Source organism: Tauraco erythrolophus, chromosome 9, assembly GCF_009769465.1.
Source record: "Tauraco erythrolophus isolate bTauEry1 chromosome 9, bTauEry1.pri, whole genome shotgun sequence".
In the NCBI taxonomy this organism is placed as follows: domain Eukaryota; kingdom Metazoa; phylum Chordata; class Aves; order Musophagiformes; family Musophagidae; genus Tauraco; species Tauraco erythrolophus.
Genome location: NC_141473.1, coordinates 11,897,412 through 11,922,832, shown reverse-complemented (window position 1 = coordinate 11,922,832; position 25,421 = coordinate 11,897,412). Strand labels below are relative to the sequence as shown.

At 43.1% G+C, this 25,421-nt stretch overlaps 2 protein-coding genes across 15 annotated transcripts in view; one reads left to right on the top strand and one right to left on the bottom strand.

Annotated features, from left to right (window-relative positions):
• Nucleotides 1-2,103, top strand: part of MXI1 (MAX interactor 1, dimerization protein) — a 57,689-nt gene extending 55,586 nt beyond the window's left edge. For all 3 annotated transcript variants that reach the window (XM_086616621.1, XM_086616622.1, XM_086616624.1), the window contains one exon: nt 212-2,103. In XM_086616621.1, the coding sequence (XP_086472747.1) occupies nt 212-375 (164 nt within the window). In that variant the 3' untranslated portion in view covers nt 376-2,103. The remainder of the gene's footprint in view (nt 1-211) is intronic.
• On the bottom strand, nt 1,719-19,705 carry SMNDC1 (survival motor neuron domain containing 1). Of its 12 annotated transcripts, none has more exons than XM_086616637.1 (9): nt 19,645-19,705; nt 18,850-18,969; nt 14,831-14,973; nt 12,783-12,944; nt 11,517-11,670; nt 5,099-10,792; nt 4,619-4,764; nt 3,612-3,733; nt 1,719-2,282 (listed from the first exon to the last, which is right to left on the bottom strand). In XM_086616637.1, the coding sequence occupies exons 2-6, from the start codon at nt 18,967-18,969 to the stop codon at nt 10,655-10,657; spliced, it is 717 nt and encodes a 238-aa protein (XP_086472763.1). In that variant the 5' UTR covers nt 19,645-19,705; the 3' UTR covers nt 1,719-2,282; nt 3,612-3,733; nt 4,619-4,764; nt 5,099-10,654. The 12 variants fall into 12 exon arrangements, with proteins under 12 accessions (XP_086472763.1, XP_086472757.1, XP_086472761.1 ...); XM_086616631.1 differs by having other exon boundaries at nt 1,719-3,733; nt 5,099-5,341; nt 7,505-10,792; XM_086616635.1 differs by having other exon boundaries at nt 1,719-3,733; nt 5,099-5,341; nt 7,520-10,792.
• Nucleotides 19,706-25,421: the final 5,716 nt, after the last annotated feature.

Below are 25,421 nucleotides of genomic sequence, written 5' to 3'. Positions count from 1 at the left end.
CAAGTCCCTAGGAAAAGCTCCAAGCTGATATCCAGTCTTTTTGTAAATTGTTTCCACAGCCCATCCCACTGCAAGGGAGAACACTGAACATCTTCCCGCTAGGCTGCTGCTTCATCTCTGACTGGGAGAGTCCCAGCAGCTCACTGGCTTGAAGGGAGCAGTTGAGTCTGTGGTGCTAACCTGTGTGCATTTCTCTCGTTTTCCTTTTTAGAAGAGATTGAAGTGGACGTTGAAAGCACAGAGTTCTCCCATGGAGAAGTGGACAATATCAGCACAACCAGCATCAGTGACATTGATGATCACAGCAGCTTGCAGAGTATTGGGAGTGACGAGGGTTACTCCAGCGCCAGTGTCAAGCTCTCGTTTGCTTCCTAGAACCAAGTGAGAAAACAGTGCAGGGCGAATGATTTCACTGGGGTGATCAAACTGGGTCCTAGATGCCAGTATCCTCTTTCAGAAATGACCTATTGACAGCTAGTCCTGGAGAGATCTGTATATAAAGCTTTTTGGGTGATGGAAGCCTCCACAGAAACCCACATGTGTTCATTTGGTCATGTTACCAATCCCAATTCCTGCTGGCAAAAAGTTAGACCAAACTCTAGTCCCTTTGAAGTCAGTGAAATCTGTTTGTTTCTGTGGGACCTGGATCTAGACCTTAGTGATGAAACACTTTGTTTTGAATTTATTTGTTTGAAAGAGGATACTAGAGACTCATTCCTCTCTTTCTGTCATGAGATCTGAAAAATGTCCGAATTTCTTAAATTGCATTCAGGTTGAACAACCTAGTTTAGGCCCTTCTGAAGAGCTTTTGTGGTCCTAAAAGGACCGTGTCCTACAGTTTATCACAATCCGATGCTGTCATAATGTACTAGGAAATCTAAGGAGGCTTACATAGCCTAGGAATAACAACGACAATAACGATTATGGTCTCGTTCTGTGCCCAGAGAGAGAGGGGCAGCAAAGAGATGTTCAGGAGAGAACACCATTCAGCTCAGCTTTCTGTTGAACATTATTTCAAAAGCAAGTACCTCTGATGCGTGGCTGAAGCAAGGGGTACGCGCTTGTGATCTACCAGCACATTGTGGGCTGTGTCATGCCTCGGGCTGTGGCACCGGCAGCAGGTCGTGCTCATGCGCAGGCACACAGCCAGCTGAGGACAGAAAGAAACCAGCACATACGAGAGGTGACATGCCAGAGAGTCATGCCCAGATACTGAGCCACTATGACCTTTTTATTTGAAGAGATTTTTTGATAAACATTTGTAAATGTGTTGGGAGGGAAAACACCCCAAGTCTGATGTGTCTTTTTAGAGCTTGTCCATATGAAACCTTAGATATCTTTTATATGAATTTATGCCATGAAAAGATCTCTGTTTTGATGAAGCACTTGACCCAATGAAATGCAAAGATGCTTTTTTGCCATGCACACAATGAATGAAGGCTGTGCTAGCTGGAAGAGGCCGGTTCGGTGGGGGTTTCTTCGATTTTCTTTTTAGAATCATTCCCTTTGCTGACTTTTGAAGTTCCAGTACAGTAGTTAACCTAGTTAAGCTCAGCACGTCTCTCATGTTAATGTAACGTTTTGACTGCACGTCCCGTCGTCCCGTTCCCAAGGGCCTTGCCATCTTACCTGTGCAGGTGCTGTTAAGAGCTATTATAGCGAATGTTTTCTAATTTTCTCAGAGATGAGCATTCTAACCTGCACTTTGAGGGCTTTGCTTTTTTTTTTTTTATCTTTTTAATGGCCAGGATTATTTTGTTTTCCAAGTTTTAAGAACCTTAATAGAGTCCTCACTTATGGCATTGTTTGAAACTTTGTATATCCTTAAGTAATTTAACTACCCCTCATTACTAAGAAAAAAAAAAGGAAAAAATGCTTTATAAAATTCATAACTTATTGCTGATTTGAATGGGTTGTTAATTTCAGTTCTTTAGATTTTATTTTATTGTTTTAGGTAGGGTTGGGAAAAAAAGAGATAAAATACAATAAAAAAATAAAGCCAACTATATTTAGCAGTGCAGTGGAATTGTGTTTAAATGTTAGCATATGGTCCCCATTAAAGTAGCACTTTAACGCCATTAAACATTTCTGTATCTGAAATGAGTCGTGTTCTTCCATCTTGGTCATTCGTATCACTTTAGCTGACTCTGTTCTTCGTGTGCCCTTCGGTCCTGCGGTGAGAAGATCCCGAGTGAGTCTGCTGTAGAGTTTTGCATTATCACGAGTTGCCTGTGTTGCAGCGTTCTGATGGTTCCTCCGCTCTCTTCCAAAATGTGTCGTCCCTGTAAGAGCACAGCACAACAATCTTTCCGTGGCTGTAATGAACGATTTCTGTTTGGTATGGGTTTTTTTAAATTAATTGCTTACTAAGTCTGAATTGGGTTGCTGTTGTTAAATCTGTTTTCACTTGTGTGTATGTAATCCAGTGGCTCAGTACATCTGTTCTTCTTCCTTCTGGGAGGTGACCTGGCAGGAGCAGGAGTCTGCCACAAACTGAATTGAGCTCTAGGTTAACAGATGGGGCCTGGGGGCTTTCAAAGAAGAAATGCTGCTTGGATTTATGTTTGGGGTCCATATAATCTCTGGATGACACAAGGTTTGGAACAGTCTTCTGAGTGGTGAAAAGTGGGAGACTGGTGCTGAGCAGTTGAATACCAGTGGGATTTATTTATTTATGACCTTCTTTCTGTAGCTGTCCCAACATCTCCTTCCTGTGATTCCTGTTTGTTTTAAATGGCCACTTGGAAAAGAAATACCACAGCTGAGAAATGGCTTTGCTCTCCTAGTTGATATAAAACAGTGGCGTGTCTATGGTTGGAATAAACATTTCTGAAATGTTTGCTTGTACGCTCCAGAGCCAGTTTGGTATCTCCTGTCTTTTCTAGTGTTGTGGACTTGAAGGGGTCTGGATATCAAGTGTAAATACAGTGGGGAAAATAAATGTAACAGGAGATGAGCTTCCATCACCAGCCGCCTGCCTCACCGCTCAGCTGGCAGCTGTGGTCCAGCCAGCAAGAGGACCAGGGATAAAACAAACTTAAGAGCCTTTGTAGTAACTGGTAAAGACGAGGGGTCAGTTGCTCTGCTGCTGTGGGGTTTGTTGTTGCAGGTCTTAGCGGTTTTCAGCTAGGGTTTGGATAGTTTCTTATGTGATGGGAACATTTCTCTGGCTTTGTGAGTTGTTCTGCACCACTTTATTACAGTGTTGTGAACTCCAGCCTTTTCTGTATGCTTGCACCTCACACGCTCTGTCACGTTCCTTGCTTTGCTCTTTCTTGGTCTGGTCTGTTGTGCTGAAACAGTCCAGGTGACTAATTGCCTCAGAGAAGTTGCTGTATTTTACTTTTAAATGATTGTACAGACCAATTCATGTAGTTACGCAGGACATCAGTGAGATGATCATAAGAGTTCCTTCTGCTTAAAAACATATGAATCTCCTGAACTGTCCCTGCTGTGGCAAGGCTGAATACTCTGTGTGCCAGATCTGCTTTAAGATGATGTCTCTTTTCTAAGTGTCATCAAAGTTTCTGCTAGCCACCCTCCAGCCTTGTCAATCAGAGTGAGTATCCAAAGGTGCAAATCCAGACCCTTGAGGGCCAAGTCTCTCTTACCCTTTGGAAGCAGAGATGGTCCCTCATACTATTGAACTCTAAGACATCCAGTAGAGCAAGTCAAATTTACTGAAAATCCCAGAAAAGTGCTCACAGAAGCTTTCTGTTTTGTCCAAGCTGTCCTTAAAAAAAAAAAAATAAAAAATTCTTTTCATTCACTCGAAAAGATAAAGACACTGAAAGCATGTCCCTGTGTGGGTTTCCAACTCCAACATTTTTATTTTTTAATGCACAGCTATGTGGGGTTTGTGCTGCTTCTGAGGCCTCATTCTGCTCCTTTGCAAGTAGACAGTAAAGTGAAACACTTCACTCCTGTCTTCTCCTCTGTGGCCCTCTGGGCCTGCCCACCACATTAACTCTGCTTTCATCCAGAGTAACCAAATTATATATATATATATATATATACACATACACCACATGGTAATTTGGGCATGGAATCACGTCTTCCTTTCATTTTTGCAAAATGGAGTGAGGTTTGGGGTTTTTTTTTTTCATTGTTTGCTTTATGGGTGCTGTTGTTATTCTGCTTTATTTTTGTGCTTATAGGGTAACAGAAGCCCTATATCTATTCTCTGCTTATTTTTACAAGAATAAGGTGACTTTACTGTGAAAACAGAGTTGGATGTGATTTCCTTAGCCAAAGTGCCCGTGCAGCACACCACATGCGTGTGTGCACGCAGCTCCCTCGTAAGCTTTTTCTGTCAAGTCCTCCCTCTGTACGTTAGATCCCCGGTGGGTCCTTTTCCTACAGACAAACCCATTAAAAGAACCATCCAGCATTTTCCTCCTTTGGACACAAGCATATTACGGTATGTCATCTTGTGTCTGCAGACAAGGTGGAGATGACTATCTGGCCACATTTGTCATGGTTATCCTGTGGCGAGTTGTCACTTCAAGGTCATTCTATTGTCCGTTCCATTAAAGCCATGTCAGTGATGAAGGTGGTCTCAAATCCGCCTGTCTCAAGAAATCTGGAGGTCAATAGAAATGGGGTTAACTGTACAGACCTGTCATTTTCCAGGTTTTGTGGCTATGTTTTCCTTTTGTTTGTTTGTTTGCTACCATCTGGTTCTGGCCGGTGAGTTCCAGCCTCCTGCTTTTCTGCTCTTTGTTCTCTTTTACTTGCTGCTCCTTGTTTGTAGTCTGTGTTGCCCTGTTGAAATGGATGAGGCATTTGGCTTCAGTGGAAGTGGGATCAGTCATGTGTGCTAAATAGAGATAGTATTTTTTTATTCCCCCCCTCCCCCAGGATTGTAAGCTTTTGTTGTTGTGTATTTTCTGGCACCAGCCATACGTCACTTAAAAACTGAAGCTGAGGTCACTGCCTGGAAGGGAACGGTAAAAACACAGGACTTTGTTCTGAGGTTAAGGAGGTGACAATATTAATAATGAAAAAGAAGTCCATAAATAACAGAATAAAGTCTGATGTTTTTTCCTGGGGCTTTGTCCTGTGGACAGGTTCTCTGGTGAGTGATAAATTCTGTGACCTGATAGTGACTGAAACTCCTCTGCATCTGTGATCGTCTCTGAATTGTCCTGTGGGACCCTCGGGGAAGAGGAGTGCATCCTTCTTCCTCTCTGTTCACCAGCCTGCACAAAATATCTGGAAAATACTGATGTGTTGTCAAATTTGCTTGAAATTGGCCAACAGATCCGAGTGATTTTTTGAGAGGACAAACACAGGAGAGGAGAGCGGTTGTGTGCATACACAATGTTTTCCTTGGAGCGACCTGTTACAGAAAGGCAAGTTATTTAATTGGGGGTAATACAATAGCACTGACCCTTGCCTCTGCTCATCTCCTCCTGAAAAGAGGACAGATCCTGTAATTATTAGGCTGAAGCAGAAATCAGGAGCCTGTGGGTGTTGGTACTATGGCTGTGGTACTAAATATGTAATATTTAGGGTTTCTGTTCGGAGTGTTGCTGTGTTTGACTAAAACTGAAGAGTTGCCTCACAAGGAGGGACAATCATGTTGAGGTCACTTCAAAAATATCAAAATCAGGAATCGCTGAGCAGTTTCCGGGAAGGGTGGACGAGTCCTGTGAGGTCTGCGCTCGCCCAGGGCCAACGATTGATTGTGCTGTGCTGCTGGCCTGACTGGTGCAGGTCGAAGGTGTGAAATGTCGTTTTCTTTCAGAAAGATCTCCAATGTGTGCTGTAAGGGCTATGGGTAATATTTGAATTTATTTTTAGCCCGCTGGAAAAAATCAGCTACCCCCATGAGGCCTAGAAGAAGCTGGTGGGTGAGCTGGTTAATTTGGCTTTTAACAAGTCATTCAACATCTTGACTTGTCATGTACTCTGCTGCAGTCATGGCTGAAGCTTCATTGTAATACAGCGTTTACACGGGCATTCCTTGTGGCTTTCCAGCAATAGCTCGCGTGCCTCCTCCATGAGGGGATTGTTACAGGGGCGGTTTGAGAGAAGACAGATTGAGCGTTGGGCTGTTCCCCGGACCTGTGATTCCCACTGGAAGAAAGGTGAGTGAGCCAGCTGCTCTGTTTATGTGCTTTGGGCCAAATTCACCCCTTCCGTAAGGTCTCATCGCGGTCATGAACATTGCAGCAGGGCTGCGTTTCAGCAAGGATTAACCTGGATCTTGAGGGATGTTGCAGGAAAGCGGGATAAACTGTCAAAGGAATTCAAAGCATTTTATGGTGGTTGTAATGTTGTGGTGGCTAGTCAGAATGTACACAGACCTGGTTCCTGACTTGGGCTACCAGTGCTCTAGCCAGTGCCCAGTTTAGCTAAGGCTGTGAAGTTCTTTCCGTTTAACCCCTTTTCAAAAATACTTGTCTCAAAACAGTGAATTGTTTTGGATCTCCTCCTGGAAGGCTTGATGGGAAAATGTAAAAGCTCTTTCCTGTCTAGACTGGTAGACAACTGTACAAAATGGTGCTCATTGCCCTAGGGAATAACTTTAGCAGCTGTGCAAAAAATGTAAGGTGTATAACTTGGCATCACTTGTATTCCTCACAGAGAACTTCTCTTTGGGAAGTAACATCACCTTTCAGTCTAGGTGAAAGCAAGACATTCTCTGTCACCATCCATCAGGGGAAAGCTTTGCACTTCCATGCAGACCGAGGAATGCTGCAAGGCGAGCTCAGCATAGAAAGGTAATGGCTTTACAAAAGGAAGTAACGTGAGTGCTTTTGCGTAGCAGAGCCTTCACCTCAAGGCCGAAGTTCTCATGTCAGTGAAGTTGCTTAATCAGGTTGTGTGTTAACAGGTCACCAGCTCGGGTGTATGGCATGGATGTTTACCATAGTCCTGATGCAAACGTCCCTCCTTACTCTGCAATCCAAGTGAAGCTTTTCCAAGCTCAGATCAAGATTGGACAAATTGCAATGCAACGAGCAGCACCAGCTGCAAGGTAGAGATACTTCTCCTGGGCCTGGCCCAAGAACATTTTGCATAATCCCAGGCTTAGTGTACCTGTTGTGAGACATGCAAGTGGTGGCTGTTAAACAAAATGCTGCCACAGTGCTGGCTGAGGCATGTGGAACATCAATGAGTAGTGAAGTTTGCTATTGGTTTTGCCTTCTAAACATCTCCAGCAGTGAACTATCATCTTCTAAGTTGGTCCTTTTTTGTATTTACAAACCTCTGAGACCAAGCAGCTGCAGAAATAAGGGACACAACGCTCTCAGGCTTGTGTAAGGGAAAGCAAAAGAGAAATGGATTGCCATCACAGTGAAATTTTAAAGCTGCTACTCCCAAGACTGTTCTAAATACTCAAACTGAGTGGAGCAGCCCCAGATTTGCGCTGGTTTAATTTCCCCACTAGATTACAATTTGTACAAGAGTGAGGGGGTACTAGGTAAACCTGTAGGACCCTACTTTTAAGAGGAAACATGCATCCCGTGCTGGTCATCTTGCACAGTATCCTTACCTGAAAGGAACAAACCTGCGTTCTCCAGCAAGTATCTTTTCCATAATGTCTCTTGCTTAGTGGGTTTGCACTCTTTACTTTCACACTTAACTCACTTTCCCTCTGCCATTTCAGTATTTCTAAGCAGTGGCTGTACTGCAGTAGGATTGGCTTGCACTGGGGTAGGGACTTTGCTGAGAGGCCCCAAAGTCCATGGAGAGCACAGGTTCTGAAGAATCAGGTTTGTTGTTGTTTAGACCAGCTACTAAATTTGGGAAATAAATTACCAAAAAAAAAACAGCAAGCCAATACCAAAACACTTTCAGCCACACGTTTCAGGACACTTTAGAATTTGCAAAATAAGGAACTTGTTTGTTTGGTTTGGCAATTACCAGCATTGCTTAACTCCATGATTTATTTTTCCTATGTGAATTTCTCAAGACACTTTACTAAAGCAGTGTTCCAAAGCCAGACTACACATGAACTGGCCCCATGGGGCAGCTGAGGTAACAGCATCAAAAAAAAAAAAAAATCCAAGTGTGACAAGGAATGGCTGAGTGGCCAAGATGGCAGTTTTGGTGTGGTTTTTTTATTTATACAAGTTGTCTTCAGAATGTTCTCTATTCCATAGATCAGAGTACCCCAGCCACAGTGGTATTACTGTGTCACTATTCAGGTAAGGCATTTAAGAAAAAAGTGTACCGAAATATTCTTCCAGCATTTCTTTGCTGTACCCAACAGAAGAGCTGTAAGCTCATTAGGCAACCCACGTTGTAAGAGAGCTGACAGTAAGGGAAATGTACTACTTTTGCTAATTTTTTTCTTAAAAGCTTAGCAAAAATTAAGCAGCTTGAGACCAACTAGTTGGGCTGGACTGTCTGTTGTCACAGGGAGGCTCTCACACCTGTTGTCTTCCAGTGACTCATTGTACCTTAAGTTCTCTTCAGGACTAGTGATCAAATAGCCCTGTGATAGACCATTCATAAGCGCAGGTAGTGCATGTCAGGTGTGGATTAAGTCTCTTTCTCCAAAGACTTTATTTCCTTCTAAGGAAAAAAAAAAAAGAGGTGGAGTCAAGAAAAGGCTCACATTTTCCTGAAAACTGCAGTTCCACCTGTTTTAGTGTGTTTCAGTTCTAACTTGAATAAGATGCTCCTTTTGGGTAGTGAAAGGGACAAAGTATCACTGTATCACAGCCATCTGTGAAGGAGAACAGGTGACCTTCCTCAGCAGTTAGCTGTCAGTGTTGCAGGACTAGCACCTATTTAATGTCACTGCTGTAGGGTGCAGGCTGTAGTACAAATTCCCTTTCCAAAAAGCAGTGGAGTCAGATTATTTTACTCTTAAGAGCTTCTCTATGCAAAAGAAAATTTAACACCCCTGCTACCAGTGAAGACGAGGAATTAAGTGACACCTACTTCATCCTGCAGTGACTTTACTGCATTCTGTCCAGCAGATTCTATACTTACCGCTCTCCTGATCATTCACTGTCCCCCCTCCCTCACCATGTACACTTTCACTTTGTCACATGTATCCAGCAAATTTTGAACACTTTTTATTTAATAAAAGTTAAACATACAAAACTGAAATTAACACACTTTATATTCATAAAAATCACTTTCTCCCATTATAGGGAGAACCTTTTTCTATGTATGGATTCTAAACTACCAGTTGTAGAGTTTAGCTTGAGTTGTGACTCAGGTAACTGATGGACATTTCCACCAATCAGTGCATCAACAATTGCTGACATGACCTGATCTAGTTAACAAATTACAAAATGAGCTACATTAACATAATATACAGGGAAATAATAGTCAGGGTTAATGGACAAGAAACACCCTTTAATTATTTAATGGGGGAAACAGCTGATGTACTCTTGTCCATTAACTCAGCCCTAGATTTTACAAAAATAATATCTACATTGTATACAGGGCTACCCATTAAATTCTTTAAACACATTACGGGTTCAGAGATGGCACCGCTACCGTGAGTGAAACGAGTAACAGAGGAAAGCAAATCACAGACAAAATACAAGAAAGCAAGAGCTTTTACACGTGGTTTCCTGAACAAAATTGAAGGGGCTCAGCAGCACTGTAATACAGCTGAAGTTACAAGGAACACTAGGGCCAGTCAATTATTTAAGGACAGAAACTTCAGACTAACCTTTACTCAACTCACAACTAAGTGGGATCTAGGCATTCGAAGCCACGGTGCTGCAGTTCTACTTGAGAGGATGGAGGCAGCCCCGAGACAAGCTGTTCCTGTGCATTCCAGGCCTGCGACCCTACTATCAAACCTACAAGATCTACAGGAGGGGAGATGATGGCTCCTTCCCAAAGCACAACCATATATGTTCTCCAGCTCTCTGATCCAAGAGGGGTATTTTTAAGTACAGTTCTCTCCTTTGAAATTAGAGTCCTTTGAAATACCTTGTCCTACAGTTTTCCGGTTACATTTCAATAACCTTCTATTAAAGTTTGATGAGTATTAAAAAAAAAAAAAAAGACAACCAACCCAATAGTATCTCCTCTCCTTAACTTCTAGTGCAGGAAATTCAGACTGGAATTAAAGTCAGATTTATTGTTTCTAGCACACGAATCATCATTAGTAATAAAGATCCTATCACTCAGCCCTGTTCTGGCTTTGTTTTCAGCTGTACAAATCAATCTCAGTGGACATGTAAGGGAGTAATTTAGAACTTCCTATGACTATGCCAGAGCCCAGTGCTCTCTCCCAGAGCTGCAGCAGCTCCGTAATGCTGAGCTTGTCGCTGGGACAGCAGAAATGAGGGAGGCTGTTAAGGTGCCATTTTTATACCACCACTTTTCTTAAGGGAAAAAAAAGAACCAAACTTCACTACTAGTGTGAATGGAAGATTCCAGAGATCAAAGTTGCAGATAACTACTGCTTTCAGAGTAACAGGTAACAGCAGTTCGTGAAAGCGTTTACCTGCAGAATGTATTTTAATGCAACTACAAAAAGTCTAATGAGTAGGGGAGAGTGTCAAATCAATAGCTGGAGATTTAAGGCTCGTATCAGCTGAAGCCAAAGTGATGGTGACAAAATGGACTACTCGCTATGTGCCAACAAATAATTTACTTTTAGAAAAATATAATGATAAAAAGATAAGTGTAAAGCCCTGCAGAGATGAAGTTCCACCTTTTTCCCCTGTTACTGAGGCATCAAATGCCTGACGTTATATTTAGAGGTATCTTGATACTGTGTCATAGGTTTGTCTGCAATTCCACATGTTCCAACTCCAACCTTGCCAGTTACGCTCTCGGGGGAAGCAAAAATACTCCTCTTTACCTGCAAATGAAACAGAAAACACCATTTCTGAATAATTACTAACTGGCTCTTAAACAAGCAATCATTACCATTTGAAGTGTTCCAATATTCTCATCTTCTTACTCTATAGACAGGCACACTTTCCAAAGCCCAGCTCATCCATCTTATCAGCAAGTGAGACAACAGAGCTGCAAAACTCCTGGCACCTAAGTATTGGATGACCGTGGTACTCAGGACCTTGGGTCAGGCCAATAATGAATAAAATCCACCTTCCTCACAGGATGATCTCTAATAACTTCATAAGGAAGACTGAAGTTCTACCACTATGTCTGGCAGCTCTTGGTCAAGCCATGGCAAAAATGACACAAGGCTTTAAATTGTCCTTGCTGCCTTTTTTGCACTCTGCTTGCTATTCCAGGGCAGCTACTTAGTGCCCTGCCTGCCAGGTTATAAACACAGCAACAAGTCAGGCCTGCAGGTGCAGACAGGTTCTCAGCTCCAACAAACACGACCTGGCCAGACAGTGTGCCCAGCTCTCCAAGCTAAGAGGAAGCTCAGCCCCTTCAGAGCAGCACTCCTCCAAAATCATCCAGTGCAAAACCAGGCCTTTTAAGCGTACAAAATACCAAACACTTCAGAATCCCAAAGACGAACCCTCTTTAAAACCACTTCCTCCTTTCTCCCAAAGTACCGCACAGAATTCTGTGCCCTGTTGTTATTCACACAGTGACAAAGCCAAACCAACCTGGCCTTTTTTGTTTTTAGAATAGGCTCTGTTGTTAAACTGTTGCCACTTGACTTTCTGGTCCTCTCGTTCCTGTTCAAGTTCTTTAATTCTCTGAGCTTTTTTCAGAGCTTTCTTCTTTTTATACTCTCGTTGCTGGGCTATCATCTCTTTTCTGGAGAGAAGAAAAAAAGACATTTTATGTTTGTGCCTTTTCCTGTAAGACACTAAAACCTCTGTAAGACAGACAGGCACAGTAATTGTCCATAAGTAAATGACAGAAAACAAAGCTTGTAAATATTTTCCACTTCTAGGGGGGAAAAAAAATAATAATCAAGTCTTTCCATGTTGTTCTCATGCCCAAATATACAGATAAGCAATCACCACCACCACCTGATTAAGACCATGCCAAATGCAGCAACCCACAGGATTGCATGTAATTAATTTCTGAAACTGAAAACGTACCTATCAGCATTTCTGTATTTCAGAAGCATGTAGGGTTTGGAAATTTTTTATTATTAAAAAGTTTTTGCATGAAAGCCCAAACTTTTCTGAAGGTCTGCAGGACTCTCATGCCACCAAATACTGGACAGAGATGGAAGGAAAAGAACAAAACTAAGTTACTTCAATAAAGATACAGAAGTTCACAGAGTCCATCTATGCCACAACGCAACACCTCTCAGAACGATCCCTTAGGAAGGGATCATTGCCTATAACAGACTCTGAAATTGTACTGCCTTTTTTTTTCCTCCTCTCCCTCCACAAAAAAACAAACAAAAAAATGTTTTGAGCCCTTAAAAATACATATGTCAGACACAATAGGATATTGAGTAAAGTGATGGGGTCCACACAACTATCCTACCACAGGGATGGGGCAGAAGCAGAAGTCCTTCGTACCGGTAAGTATCAGATCAGAGCTCTGAGAACAGCCTGCACTAGATCTGGGCTCAAACTTGCAGGCTCTCTCCTGTCAAAAGCACTAACGTTTTTAATCTACTGCGTACATACTTGACATCCTGAGGTGGCACAAGCCGAGTTAAAACAAATTCTATCATGTTATCTTGCCAGGACACGTAACATACGTGATACCAGCCACAATGATCTACCAAACATTGTATGCTAGATTAAGATCCTTTTTCAGGCAAATGTGATGATATTAGAGAGATGTAAAGCTTCAAAAAAAGAGATATTCTATTTCATTAACCAATTTTTATAGCTGGGAAGGGAGGGAGGAGGGGAGAAACCAAAGCAAAGCAGCTTTCAGACTTATGCCTGTGTATTACTTACTTGGACATCGGTTTGTTGCCACTGTCCTCTTTTGCTTTTCTTCCCTCTTCCACAGGCTTGAGGTTGAACAGCGGTGTAACTTCAGCATTGCCATATCCAGCAAACGTGACCGCAGCTGTTCCGTTCTCCTCATCAATTTCTTCAATCTCAGCTTCATAACACCTGTAAAGATATCATGGCTGTAAGCATGTGAGTAAAGCTTTAATACTCAGCCCTTCAACACCTACATTGTCAGCCAGCTAATGGCATTAAGTAAAAAATTTCCAAACATCAGCCTTCATTTTCAGAGACAACACACAGATCACACCAAGATACCACTATCTTAAGGTCAAAGGGACACAACTACAAAGCCTGGAATCTGCTGTATTTGACCTTTAGCATCAAGAAGCAATGGCATCACAGTTATCAGGACTAATGATTAATGCTGGGGCCAATCTAATCAGATATCCTGATATGGTTCTAGTTTTGGCAGGTCATGGGATTGGAAAAAAAAAAAGACCCAACAAAACACTGCTTTCACAGAACACAGCTTTCAGGGAATTCACTGAGGTGTTTTGGAAAATGTCAGCTCACAAGAGCAAAGCTGTGGTTCCATTTTTCTCCATATGAAAGAGAAATAAGAAAAATTGAAACTTTCAAAGCATTCTCCCTTCAACGCTTACAAAGCTTAAAGTTTTCTCACTGATTTAAAAATAGCAATTTTGAAATTTTAGCAGAAATTAGTCCGTTTTGTATACATGTATATGAAACATTTTGGTCAACCAAACTGACCTCATAATGAGAAGAGGAAAAAATACATGTGACATTTCCAAAAATATTTAAAATAACTGAGTCTAAATTCAAAGCAAAGGATATATCTAAAGCAAAGAGAGGAATAAAATTAGATGTTTCATAGACAATATTCCAGCTAACATTTACTAAATTAATTTCCTGTGCAATTTTAGTGGGCCAACATCATCTTGAGTTGAGCTAGATGAAACATGGAAACTCAAATTGCATGAGGTAAAAACTATTAATCTCTGGCTAGCTCTTCATGAAACACTGGCCACTTAAGAACTGTTGTAACAGAAGCAGGGACTTAAAAAAAAAAAGCAATACAATTAAAGTCCAGTAAGATCCACTTCAGTGGACCCTCTGGCACATTCTTCCCCAAGCTCTGGACCTCTAACTCAGTGATCAGAGAAAGAAGAATGACCCGATGGTGACCTAAGACAGTAAGATTCAATTTCTAAGTTCTTACACAAAAGGATTTTAATAATCTGTGACAGAAAAACTGCACATGTTTAGGTTTGTTTTCTACCCAAGACAACAATAGCTATGCCAAAATCTCTATGTGGTTACTGCATCGTTAGTAGAACCGCATTTATTCTCTCTAAGTGGCAGTGATTGGGATATTAGTCCTGCATAAGGACCAATTTTTAAAAAGCTGCAAGTTATACGTTTTGCAACATGGAAAGCAATTTTAGAATGTTTATTTCAAAGATTATGAAGTCAGAATGAACTGCTTGGGTTCCCAGAACTTCACAGGCTGACGTAACGGAGACTAAACCCAAAAGGTTGATTAATTCTATAGTAACATTACACGCCTAGTTATTTCATAGCCCAAAACCAGCATTTCCAATCAAAAATTAATTTCCAATGAGTGGTACAAACTGAGATACAGCAAGGATTTTTACTGATAGCAATCAATTACTTATGTGTGAGTTTAATGACAAATTATGAATTACACATCCTGAAACCTTTAGGAAAGACTGCTCTGACAGATCAAATCAGGAAAGTCTGCCGTTTATTACATTAGCAAATGGTAATTTTCCAAAGCTACCCTACTTTTATAAAGTTAGTGACAAACAGGGCATTTCCAGAAAATGACCCCACATATCTCTGCTTTTTATCTAAAATACTGACCTTTAATAAAGAAATAGCTAATATCATAGTTCTTTCCTAATTTCTTTTTGCTTTTAGTCACCCTAGGGGCAGTTCAAACTGAATGAAAGTCTCTTACCATTGAACTATTTCATGTAACTGTTAGAGAAGTTTTCTACACTTACTGTCCATCCTCACTCCATATCGCCATACACCTGTCCCCAACCTTCCAGGAGTGACTGGGCAGAGCAGAAGCAGAACTGTCAGAACTTGCAAGAGTTTCCGAAGGTTGTGTTGAAAGGAGATCTTTGGTTAATTCTATAACTTCCTATAAAAGACAAAAAACCCACAAAGAATAATTTTTCCAAACTCTTGTTACCATGCACATTTTTACCCCAAGCTTGTTTGTTAGGGTTTTTTTTAAAGTTACTGTGTTAAATTTATAGCTGATGTAAAGTGGACTAAATTTGGTTTGGTTTTTTTTTTAATCATTTAACCAAACTCACACATTGCCAACATAGATAAAAAGATATATGGTCCTCAATGTATTGCAGTAACGTTGCTCATGCCCTCCTCAAAATTTCAAGATGTAGCCCATTATTTTTACAGCATTTCTTTATAGATGAATTGTTTATCCATAGGCACACAGACACAGCTCTAGACAATTTCAAGGAAAAAAAAAACCACACAAAAAAATCAACGGTGTGACTCTGTACACATGATGTTGGTTATTGACCAAAAAAATAATTAAAAAAAAAACACACAACACGTGGCAGAGCAAGTATTCAGCAGGACAGTGCTCTGGAGACAAAACGTGAAAGGACATAATGCTCTCTCTAGCTGGCAGTCTCCTCCATCCCTTCCCATTTGGGACTGGTTGGCTATATCATACATAGTAGTCTCTAAACCACACAACTACAAGAATAATTGCAGCATTTCTAAGCGAAGAAACATTCTTCAGTTTACTCAAAAATATGTGGATTGGCTGATCTGAAGCACCCAGAGCCAAGGTGGAAGAGTGCCCTCCAAGACCTGCTCTGTAAAGCCCTCTCATTTATAGAAAGCATTTAGATGCACAATGAAGAAATTGATCTCTTTAAGTCATTTTGATTTACGTGTTTATTTTTCTCTAAATTCCCTGACCTTAGGATTTCAGGTCAGACCTTCCCTTGCTAATCCAGCAAGACAAATAACAAAATAACAATTTTTTCCTGTTCCTTTAAATATTATTCATTCACAGACTGAGGCTTGCAAAAGCCCCTCCCCAACTTTCTACCAAAGTTACATTCTTACTTTGCGCAATCAAGAGTGCTGATTTTCACTAGCATTAAAAGTCAAAGATGACAGCACCTAAAAGGCCACTTACACTTCCTGTAGAACTCTACAGTCCTTAAAGAAGAAAAATTCTTTAGTTCTTGAGTATCTCACTATGAGCCATCATCATTCTCCCAACTAACAGTAAATATTTAAATTAGGGGAAGGTCACAGATAAACAAGGTTCAGCTGAGGCTCAGTGGAACCTGAACTTTCCTCCCAGTTTCACATCCTCCTTCAACTATGGGCATACAAAGACTAGCTCAGGAAAAAGCAGTAAAGAAGCCGTTCTTCATTCCTCAAGAACCTGAAGGATCATAAGCAGTTCCCAACTAAGAAGTTAATACAACATAAACTTACATGCATTTTTATCTGATAAACTACACAACCGGCATGAATGGCCTCGCAGTTTGTTTCTGTGGCAGCTGTTAATGTCTGCATTCCCAACAAAAGTTCTGCTCTTTGTTTTAGAGGAGCTGCTAGTTAATAAGTGCAGCAGTAAGCACAATCAGTTGCAACTGTAAGCAGAGAAACATGCTTACAATTACTTCTGTCTACTTTGGTCTCCAACTCCTACTACAGCTGAACCAGAACAGATTCCGATTATCGAGTTACCTGATTTGAAAGCGCTCCTCCGAATACACAGCATTAGCCTAATTTTCCCTCCCAGATGCAAAAATCCTAAACTATTCTTCAACATATAGACGGCTGTATTCTGCAAATCCAAGATGCATCATTGAAGCAGGAATCTAATCTCAGCAGGTCAAAAACATCAGGCACAAGCTACCTGAAAGCGAGCATTTCAGCCCTGCAGACTGCCTGAACATCAAACTGTTGACTTGTTCTTGCCGCATTCAGAGGTGGCTTGTCGCAGAACTCAAACGCCAATAGCTTCAGACAAGTCTACCAAGGATTCTTTGAATTTGATAAAGTCACTGAAACACCAGGCTACAAACAGCAAACTTTTGGTAAAAATCTTCATCTGATATCCATGTATCACAGCGCTAAGCACACAAGATGGAAACATTAGTTTTACTGCAACCCATGGGACAGTTCTAAAGAAGTCCTTAAGGGAATAGCTCGTTCAAAGACAATTCCCGAGCACAGGCTGGACTACCACAGCAGCTCAGTAGAGCCAGACGGGCTGAACAACATGGCTTGCTGCCACATCCCCGTGACATGAAGGTGTGACCCACAGAGAACACTAGTTAGAGTTTGCCAAGATTTTTTCCTGACCAACTGGTCTTTACAAAGCTAGACAGAGATCCATGCTCCAGAACACAACACCCACAGATATCATCTCCAATTACAGATGATGACAGCTACCATCAGTTTACACTTGGTACAAAGGTAAGTTTGGTCCTTGGGTGCACGGACACTGTCCTAGAAGTGCTTCAGTGAAACAAAAGGTGAAAAGCTAGATATTTATAAAAAATTCTTGTAATATTTATTTTAACCTTGTTACTCAGGAATAAGACGAGTATACGAAATGCTGCAGTGCATCACTATTTGTGTCGGAAAAAATGTTTCAATTACATTGCAACAATCTTTTTGAACTAATTTGAAAGCCATTGTACATTGTAACAATCTTACTGAATGAATTTGAAAGCCGTTTAGTTGGGACACTGAAGCATCAAACCCATTTTTACAATTGTTAGGCTGGCATATGTTAAGTCTGCAAAACATTATGTCATTTTCAAGGTGGAACATATGGATAGCAAACCTTTTGGGGACGAAAGTGTAAAGATCTTCCCCATTCTGTGCAGAAAGCTTTTATAAAAAAGTTTGCAAGTTGTCCTTTCACATCAATGATCTCTGCATATCAAAGCCGAGGTCGTGTTGGTATCGGAAATATCATCCCATATGGGTTTTGCTGTGCATTTTGAAAATATAAAAATATACACATGCTTTTAACAGTGTACAGCGAAGGACATTACGATGATCTATAAAGCGCCTTGCGGGCACAAAGTCTTTGTAATTTAAAAGGAATTCTAAGGATCACTGATTTGAGGCACTACTCATACTTGGGTCGAAGCATCATTTTTATTGCTCTTGTTTCCATACAGAATAGCGGTTACTGAATCTTGTGCTGGGTAGTTTAACATATTTTTGGACCTGATGGCTAAAGCAATCCACAACAGAAATGAAGCAGCATCTTGCACTCTCATAACAAATTTCAACAGTAATGCTGTTTGTTTTTTTTTAATATGCCAATGTGTCTTTATACGCACAAGGATCTAAAAAACCTCTTATCAACTTAAAATCAGGCTGGTGCTCCTCCTGTCACCCAACAGTACCCAAAAGATCAGAAATGGGTTTTTAGCTTTTAAGAAACACAGCTCCTTCCCCTTCTTGTAGAAAAGCCTTATCACAATCAAGGCTTAGAGAGAGGTGCGAGGAACACTGAACTACACTCTGAAGCATTTATCATTGCAAATGCATGCAATAATAAACAGACAGTGGATCGAATGATTTGACAACTCAAAAATAAGTAGAAAGGCATAATGTTAAGCCCAACCAACAGGCTCCAGCATAGTAAAAGCAATAAAAAATAACGACTTTCTGAAAAATGCTTTAAAAAAAAAATAAAGAAAAAGAGCTAGTAGACAGCACTGGCATATCTTTCGTCATTCTTTTGCTAAAGTTTTTAGCAGAACAGTTTGCTATATAAATTCAAACATGTTTTTTTACTAATCTACAAGACAAGTTTAAAACAGGCCACACTTTGGGTTTTTTCAAACCAACTCTACCACAGTTGTACCAAATTATGCAAAATTAAAGTAATAAACCCACCAAGCACATATTTTTGTTGCAATGCAAAGATTTAGGAAAGATGAAACACTTGCTAAAGACCCTAAAGTTTCAGCTACTCATTCCTTCAAGTTCTCACCTGTAAGTCTTTCTTCAGTTTTAGTAAATCTTCATTTTCTGCATTCCCAGATAAGGCAGCCTCAACTTGCTGAAGTTGAGCTTTGTAGCTAGCTAACTGCTTAGCCAGGTCTTCTGACATCTGCAAGAAACATACACACACACAGAGAGAGAAAACATCAAAACAACAGGCTTGCTGCTTTTTAATCACGTATTGTGGCGCAAATAAAGTGAAACTGGTAAATAACTAACACAGAAAGCTATTACTGAAATATTAAAAATACAACTCACTAGGTTTCGGTAACACACTATTTGACTATAGACAGCCGCTCGCCTTAATTTCGTACTGTCAGCTACTCCCAAGGCATTTCTAAACAAGAACGCTCGGACACGTGCCTGTGTGCGTGCACAGGGAACACGCGTAACTTACAGCGAGCGGGTCTTCAGGCACCCGCGCAATCACCCACGTTTTCAGAGAAGCACAGCGCGCCGCAGCTTCCCCGCTCCGGCTGCCCAAGCCGCAGCCTGTGCGAAACCCTCGGCGGCCTCCGGCAACCAACCGCCCGGCATCAAGGCCGGCGGCGGCGAGCGCGGCCCGGGGCCGCCCGCTGCGCGTCGGACCGAGCCGGGCGACGCGGGGCGCGGCGGAACGGCGCGGAACGGCGGGCTGGGCCCGCGAGGAAGGGCCCGGGCCCGGGCCCAGGCCCAGGCCCAAGGCGAGGCCCAGGCCCAGGGCCAGGGCCAGGCTGCCGGCGGGACGGGCGAGGCCGCCGGGCGGCAGGCGCGGGGACAGGGAGCCGCCGCCGCCGGTTCTCACCTCAATGGGTGTGCGGGGCCCGGGCCGGGCCGGGGGGTCACGCGAGGAAGGGGCGGGAACCGCTCTGGGTCCCGTCGGGCCGCAGCCGCTTCCGTCTCCTTCGCCACAGGCCGGGGGAGGCGGGGGCGGGGGGGAGGGGCGGGGCGAAGGCCCAGCGCGCGCCGGCGCTCGCGAGAGCGCCCAGCCGGTCACGTGCCGCCGGCGCGCGGCGCGAGTCAGCCGAGCGCCCTCGGGTCACGTGCAGGGGGAGGTGGCCTGGCCGCCTCGCGAGATCGCCGGAGAGGCGCGCGGGGCTGGAGCGCGCGGGGCTGGAGCGCGCGGGGCTGGAGCGCGCGGGGCTGGAGCGCGCGGGGCTGGAGCGCGCGGGGCTGGAGCGCGCGGGGCTGGAGCGCGCGGTCTATCGCGCGCGCACGTGCGGGAGCGGGAGAAGCGGGAGCGGCCGCGCGGGGCGGCGGGGAGCCGTCCTGCGCCGCTGCGGCGGCTGTCGCGACAGGGTGGACGCCAACCGGAGGTGCTGCCGGCATCGCAGGCTGGGCACGGCGCAGCTGGGGCGCGGAGTGACGCCACGTTTCGGGTCTGGCTGCGGCAGGAGGCTGCAGGGTGCTCGGGACGGCGGGGGTCCCACGGGTGCCCTGGATCTCAGCAGTAGCAAACACGATAGTTTCTGGCTGCTTAAGTGATAGTTAGAGCCGTGCAACACTTGGTCCTGAACAATCCCGCACAGAGTGAGTTTCGATGTTTAGTCCTGCAGCAGGAGAGGAAGAGCTCAGTGGCCCCTTCGAGCCTGTCAAAGGAAGAGAAAGAATTATTTCCTGGTGGAAGTTCCTGGTATTCAATTTGACCTTGAGCCGGTGAGCCAGGCAAAGTAAGCAGGCGGCCAAAAAGTTCTATAGTGTTACCAGCAGGATCGGTGTCTCTTGCAAACGTCCTGTCCCTCGTGGTCGTCAGCACGCAGGGCTTCACAGGAAGATGGCGTCACTTGGACTCTTCGGATTTGTTTACATATTAAGGGGAAATAGATCCACTGTGTTCTGCAACGCTCGTTTTCTGTCCTCAGAGGATATCGTGACTGAGGATAAAAAGCGTTTCTGAATGTTGGTGTATCACTTGATAATTAAAATACAGAAATCGTTGGATGCTGTTCACAGCCTGATTGGTGAGACCAAGTGTAACAGTGAAGATAACAGTAGCATCTTTTTAGTATTTGTATTAATAATCTAGAAATGGGTACAGACAACGTCTGCTGATCAGCCTTTGTGGACAGATCAGCAGCTGTTGCAAAGATGTATAAATTTACTGATACAGAGCGATGCCAATGACATTGTGAGCATACCTGTGAGCTAAAATGCGCATCGGTACGATCAGTTTCAACTACACATCTCAGAACAAGAAATCTAGGCCCTATCTGCAGGATTGAAGTGCTGGAGAGGGACTGAGGAGGCATGGAGTGTCCAGGTATCTCCACAGGCAACAACAGCAAGAAGAACATTTCTGTGGTTGCATCAGCAGGAGCAAGCATAAGGAGGTATTTTACTTCTATAAAAGTTTTGGTGAGAGTTCATACTGAAACAGTACAGATGATTCTAGAATCTGGAGTTTTATGGACTCTGCAGACCTCTAAAAAGAGGCACCAGCATTATTTGATGGCTGGAGAAAATGCTGTTCTCGCGGTGAAAGACTGAAATCCCTAATCCATTAAACTCGTAGAGGAAGACCAGGAGATGACTTGGGTGCAACATGTAACTCGTTTGAAAGGAAAATAGTGTGAAGCACTCAAAACATAAAAACATTGCAATGCCCAGTTGACTAAAAGCTAAAGGTACAACTACCTTTAAGAGTTTTTTTGGGTCTTTTTCTCTTGATTTCTTCAGATCAGGATAGTGCCTTTTTAGATGCTGTTTCAACACATGCTATCATTCCAGCACATGCTTCTATCTATAGGAAGACAAGCCAGATCTTGAAACCACTGATCTTTAACTCTTATAAATTGGAGATTCTCATTAATTGCATCCTTAAAACTGTATCTGTCTTCACCCAAAAATAGAGATTTTTTTTTTCTATGTTTGACTAAAGCTATTTTATACCATATTGAGGAAAAACACAGTATAAGTAGGACTTCTTCCTGCTGTCTTACAGAGTAGAGTTTTTAACCAGTATGTTTTACAGTTCATGAAATGGTTGGTGTTTGGAGGGCTATTTGCATAGTAGCACATTAGCACTGTTTAAAACAATAATATATATATATATATAAAATATATATCCAGTTGTTGTCAGGGTTTTGTTCTTTCTGTATTTGTTAGGAGATCAAAGCAAGTTCAGGTACATTTGTACCATATCTGAATGTTTCTAACTGCATCCAGTATTTTTGTCTTATCCGTGGGCAGCGGAGTCACTACCAGAACTGTATCTCTTGGTAAATCCTTCCTTTTTATGAGATGTTTATACATCGTAGTGCGGTACTGTAGTGTATGCATAGAATTGGGCCATGTGATTTACAGGCTGTAATATCATTATTGCAAAGTAATTGATACCATGTTACTGGAGTTTATCACATTTTGTCCTACGTGATACATAGAATTTTAGTGTAGTGTATTGCCAAATAAAGGCATGTAAATTTAAGACAATACTTCATCACAACTACCATAGAATTTGTTTCCCTGGCTTAGTAACAGAAAGAAAAGGCAACTTGATCAGCTTTTATCTAAGCCAAACTCTGGTGCCGTCAGCATTGAGGCTTTCTGCTGTGATTCCTAGTGGGAAGCTGTCTGATGGATGTGGCTGTACTTGAGGAACGGCTAGGGAAAACTGGTGTAACCGGAGACTTTCTCGCCGTACTGGTGCTGTGGGGCAGCAGTTAGCCGTGATAACTCTGTAGTGAATGGCACGGCTTGCTGGGAAGGCGAGATTTCTAGTAACCGGTATAGCTGGGCATGCCTTGGCGCTCGGAAAGGAGCTGCCTGTCTTCAAGGCAAAATAATTTACAGCTGGAAGAGACACTGGTGCGTCCTGCAGCCATGCGTGGCTTGTCCAGGAGGTGGTAGTGGTGCTGCACAACACGTCTGTATGACCAGCCGTGGAAACTTACTCTGTTGTAGGTCCACAACTATGTCTCTTTTTTACAGTCTGCTGCGTTATTTTGATAGTGCTAACGCTGACATAAATCTGAAGTTATTTTTGAAGATAGGTGGGACTATACATACACTATAAAGTGTATGAGTTATGGTGAATAAGCGCACTTAAATCAGCAGTACTGTGCGTTCCTGAAGCGGCTAAGGGTCAGAGATCGGAGTCCTCAGCAGCAACTAATGCCGTAAAGACAATTCTGTCCAAATGGCTTAATATCCCTGGTTTTGAACTTTGAACAGAAAGATTGTTGTGCTCTGCACAGGGACTTAGTCACTAGCAAAAAACTGGCTTCTGCAAACAAAATAGTTTTTCTTCATGATAGAAATTGCAATCCAAATCTGGGCCAAAATGAAGACACTGGATTTCTGTCAGGCTGCTGGTCTGACAGGCATTGCCCTGTTGGTGGGGCAGTATGTCAGTCTTGGAAGTCATTAGTATATTCATTTGGAATAAACCATCAAGTAAATATCGTATTAATACTTCCATGTTGGTTGTTTTCTTGAGGATGGGATTTTTTTTTTTCTTTCAGTTGACCTGTACCTCTAAGCAAAATTGGCTTTTTTTCTTTTTTTTACCATTTGTCCTCATGGGCGGGGCTGTCAACTTCATCCATAGATGCAATTGTGTGATGTTTCCCATTATGAAGCATTTTGTTGTTGCTCCTGCAAAATTTGTTTCTATAGGCTTTTTTTTCTGCACTGGCTGTTTGGCTCTGGCTGAACTTTGGAAAGCTTCAGCAGTTTGACATTCATAAAATCAAGTTAGAGAAAGAGATGCCTACTGGCCAGGCACATCATTGAAATATACAGCTGTTCAGTTGAAAGGTTCAAGTGCCTCTTTGTTTTAAAGCACAAGCTTGAAACTTTGTAGAGAAGATCTGGTTGTTTAAGGCTTCACTTTTTGCTGATCCACTCACTTGAAATTTGGTCTGATCGTAGAGTTTCGAAATACCTGTTTACACAGAAGTTTGTGTGGAAGACCAGTCGGTTAGGTGAGCGTGTACACGTTTCTGAACATAATTTAACCCTCTACAGCCCTGGCAGCCAACTCAGGTTGTGGGGCTAAGCAAAGAAACTGAGAGCTCAAACATGTTGTGTACTCTGAGTGATTGCAGTAATTATGCCCCATCAGTGAAAAAGGCACGGTGACTAAAACTGAGGAGGAAAAGTGCATCAGAACTGGATGAGGAATAAGGGCCAGGGTGGGTCAGCATGGAGATAAGAAGAAAACATCAGAACTGGGAAGAACAGACCACAAGCTTGCGTCTGTTAGGACGTCATCTGCTTCAGAAGGATCTGAGGCTCTTGGATTTACATTCCCCTGCAAATGATGGCTTGTAAGAGCTGACAAAATGCTGCCTTACGTGGGAAACGACAACCTGCCAGTCATTTACTTCACTGGCACAAGCAGCAGGTCCGTTTGATGGGTCTTTATCGGGCCTACACAACATGCAGATTGTCAGATGGTATTTTCAGCTTAACGTGAGTCTTCGGTTGGGAGCAATATGCCAAGTCAAGGTGCGACTTTCTCTGAGGCATTCTGCCATCTGCGTCAGGGAGTATGTCAGTGCTGGAGGCCTAGGGACTTCAGAAGGCAGCTGAAGATGCTGGTTCTTCTTCTCAGGGTGCCAGGTAGTTGCTGAGACTCTGTAGGTCCAGAAGTGGTTTGAATGGCAAGAAAGTTGAGAAGATGAGGGAAGTTTGGAATGTAGGGAGCAAGGGCCGTTGCAGTGGGCAGAGGAGCCTGGGAGGATTAGGAGAGGAGCTTGAAGCAGCGAGCCAGCAGCGTGGGAGGTTTGGGAAGCAGGAACTCGAGGTTAATATGGGAACAGCGTGGGGGTATTTTGTGTTTGTGTGTGGGGAGGGACCTGCGAAGTAAGGAACAAGGCGGACTGCTGTGATGGATTGTGGTGTTGCAATGGGGGAGAAGAGACCTACGTCCTGCAGCAGTGAGAGTAGACAGAAGGAAGGGTATTGTATGAGTAGGGAGAGGGAAACTCGTAATGAGCACATGAAAGGGGAGGGGAGGGGATATTAAGCGCAGCTGCCAGCAGTGATGACTGTGTGTGTTTTCCCCGGTAAGGGGTTTCTGCCAGCCATGTGACACGCACTGGCTGGGCTTTGTGGCAGCCAGTTAGCTCTCACCCACAAAGAGCTGGGTGGCCACTCCGCACTGGTGAGACGCTCTGCTGTGTCCCGCAGCTGCAGCTCAGTGCTGGACTTAGTCTGCGGTGGTCCACCCACATGGGAGCTGCGCGCTCCTGGTCCAAGCGCTCTGTTCAGAACACGGGATTTACAGTACAGTAATGCGTAGTTAAAAATAGGCTGTTGTTTGTAGGTCCTGTATCTCTGCTGAATTGTATAGTAAAGTGAGCTGAAAGAAGAGGAGGAGAGCTTTGCAAGAGGGCTACTGAATACCCCATAAAGATCTGGATTTACTGTCCTACGTAGGAGTATTTACGTAATGGAGTGAGGTAGACCTGCTTATGGAAAAAAAAAGAAAACTCCGAGTGTAAACTTAGAGCTAATTGCCCCACGGGACTTGTCATTGAAAGCTGACCAAAGAAGCTCTGATTCAGCTGGAGGTAATTTTGCTGCCGCTGGGGCATGGTTAGGTTGCTTTTAGGAACTGTCATACATTCCTAGGTTTTG

Bases quoted from the DNA above. Each gene is read 5' to 3' on its own strand.
- SMNDC1 (XM_086616625.1), bottom strand. From the start codon at position 18,969: ATGTCAGAAGACCTGGCTAAGCAGTTAGCTAGCTACAAAGCTCAACTT. The intron at 11,671-12,782 runs GTAAGTAATACA...TCTTCTCTCCAG, and splicing joins GGCAACAAACCGATGTCCAA to AAAAGAGATGATAGCCCAGC. The intron at 10,793-11,516 runs GTTGGTTTGGCT...TTTCATTTGCAG, and splicing joins CTAAAAACAAAAAAGGCCAG to GTAAAGAGGAGTATTTTTGC.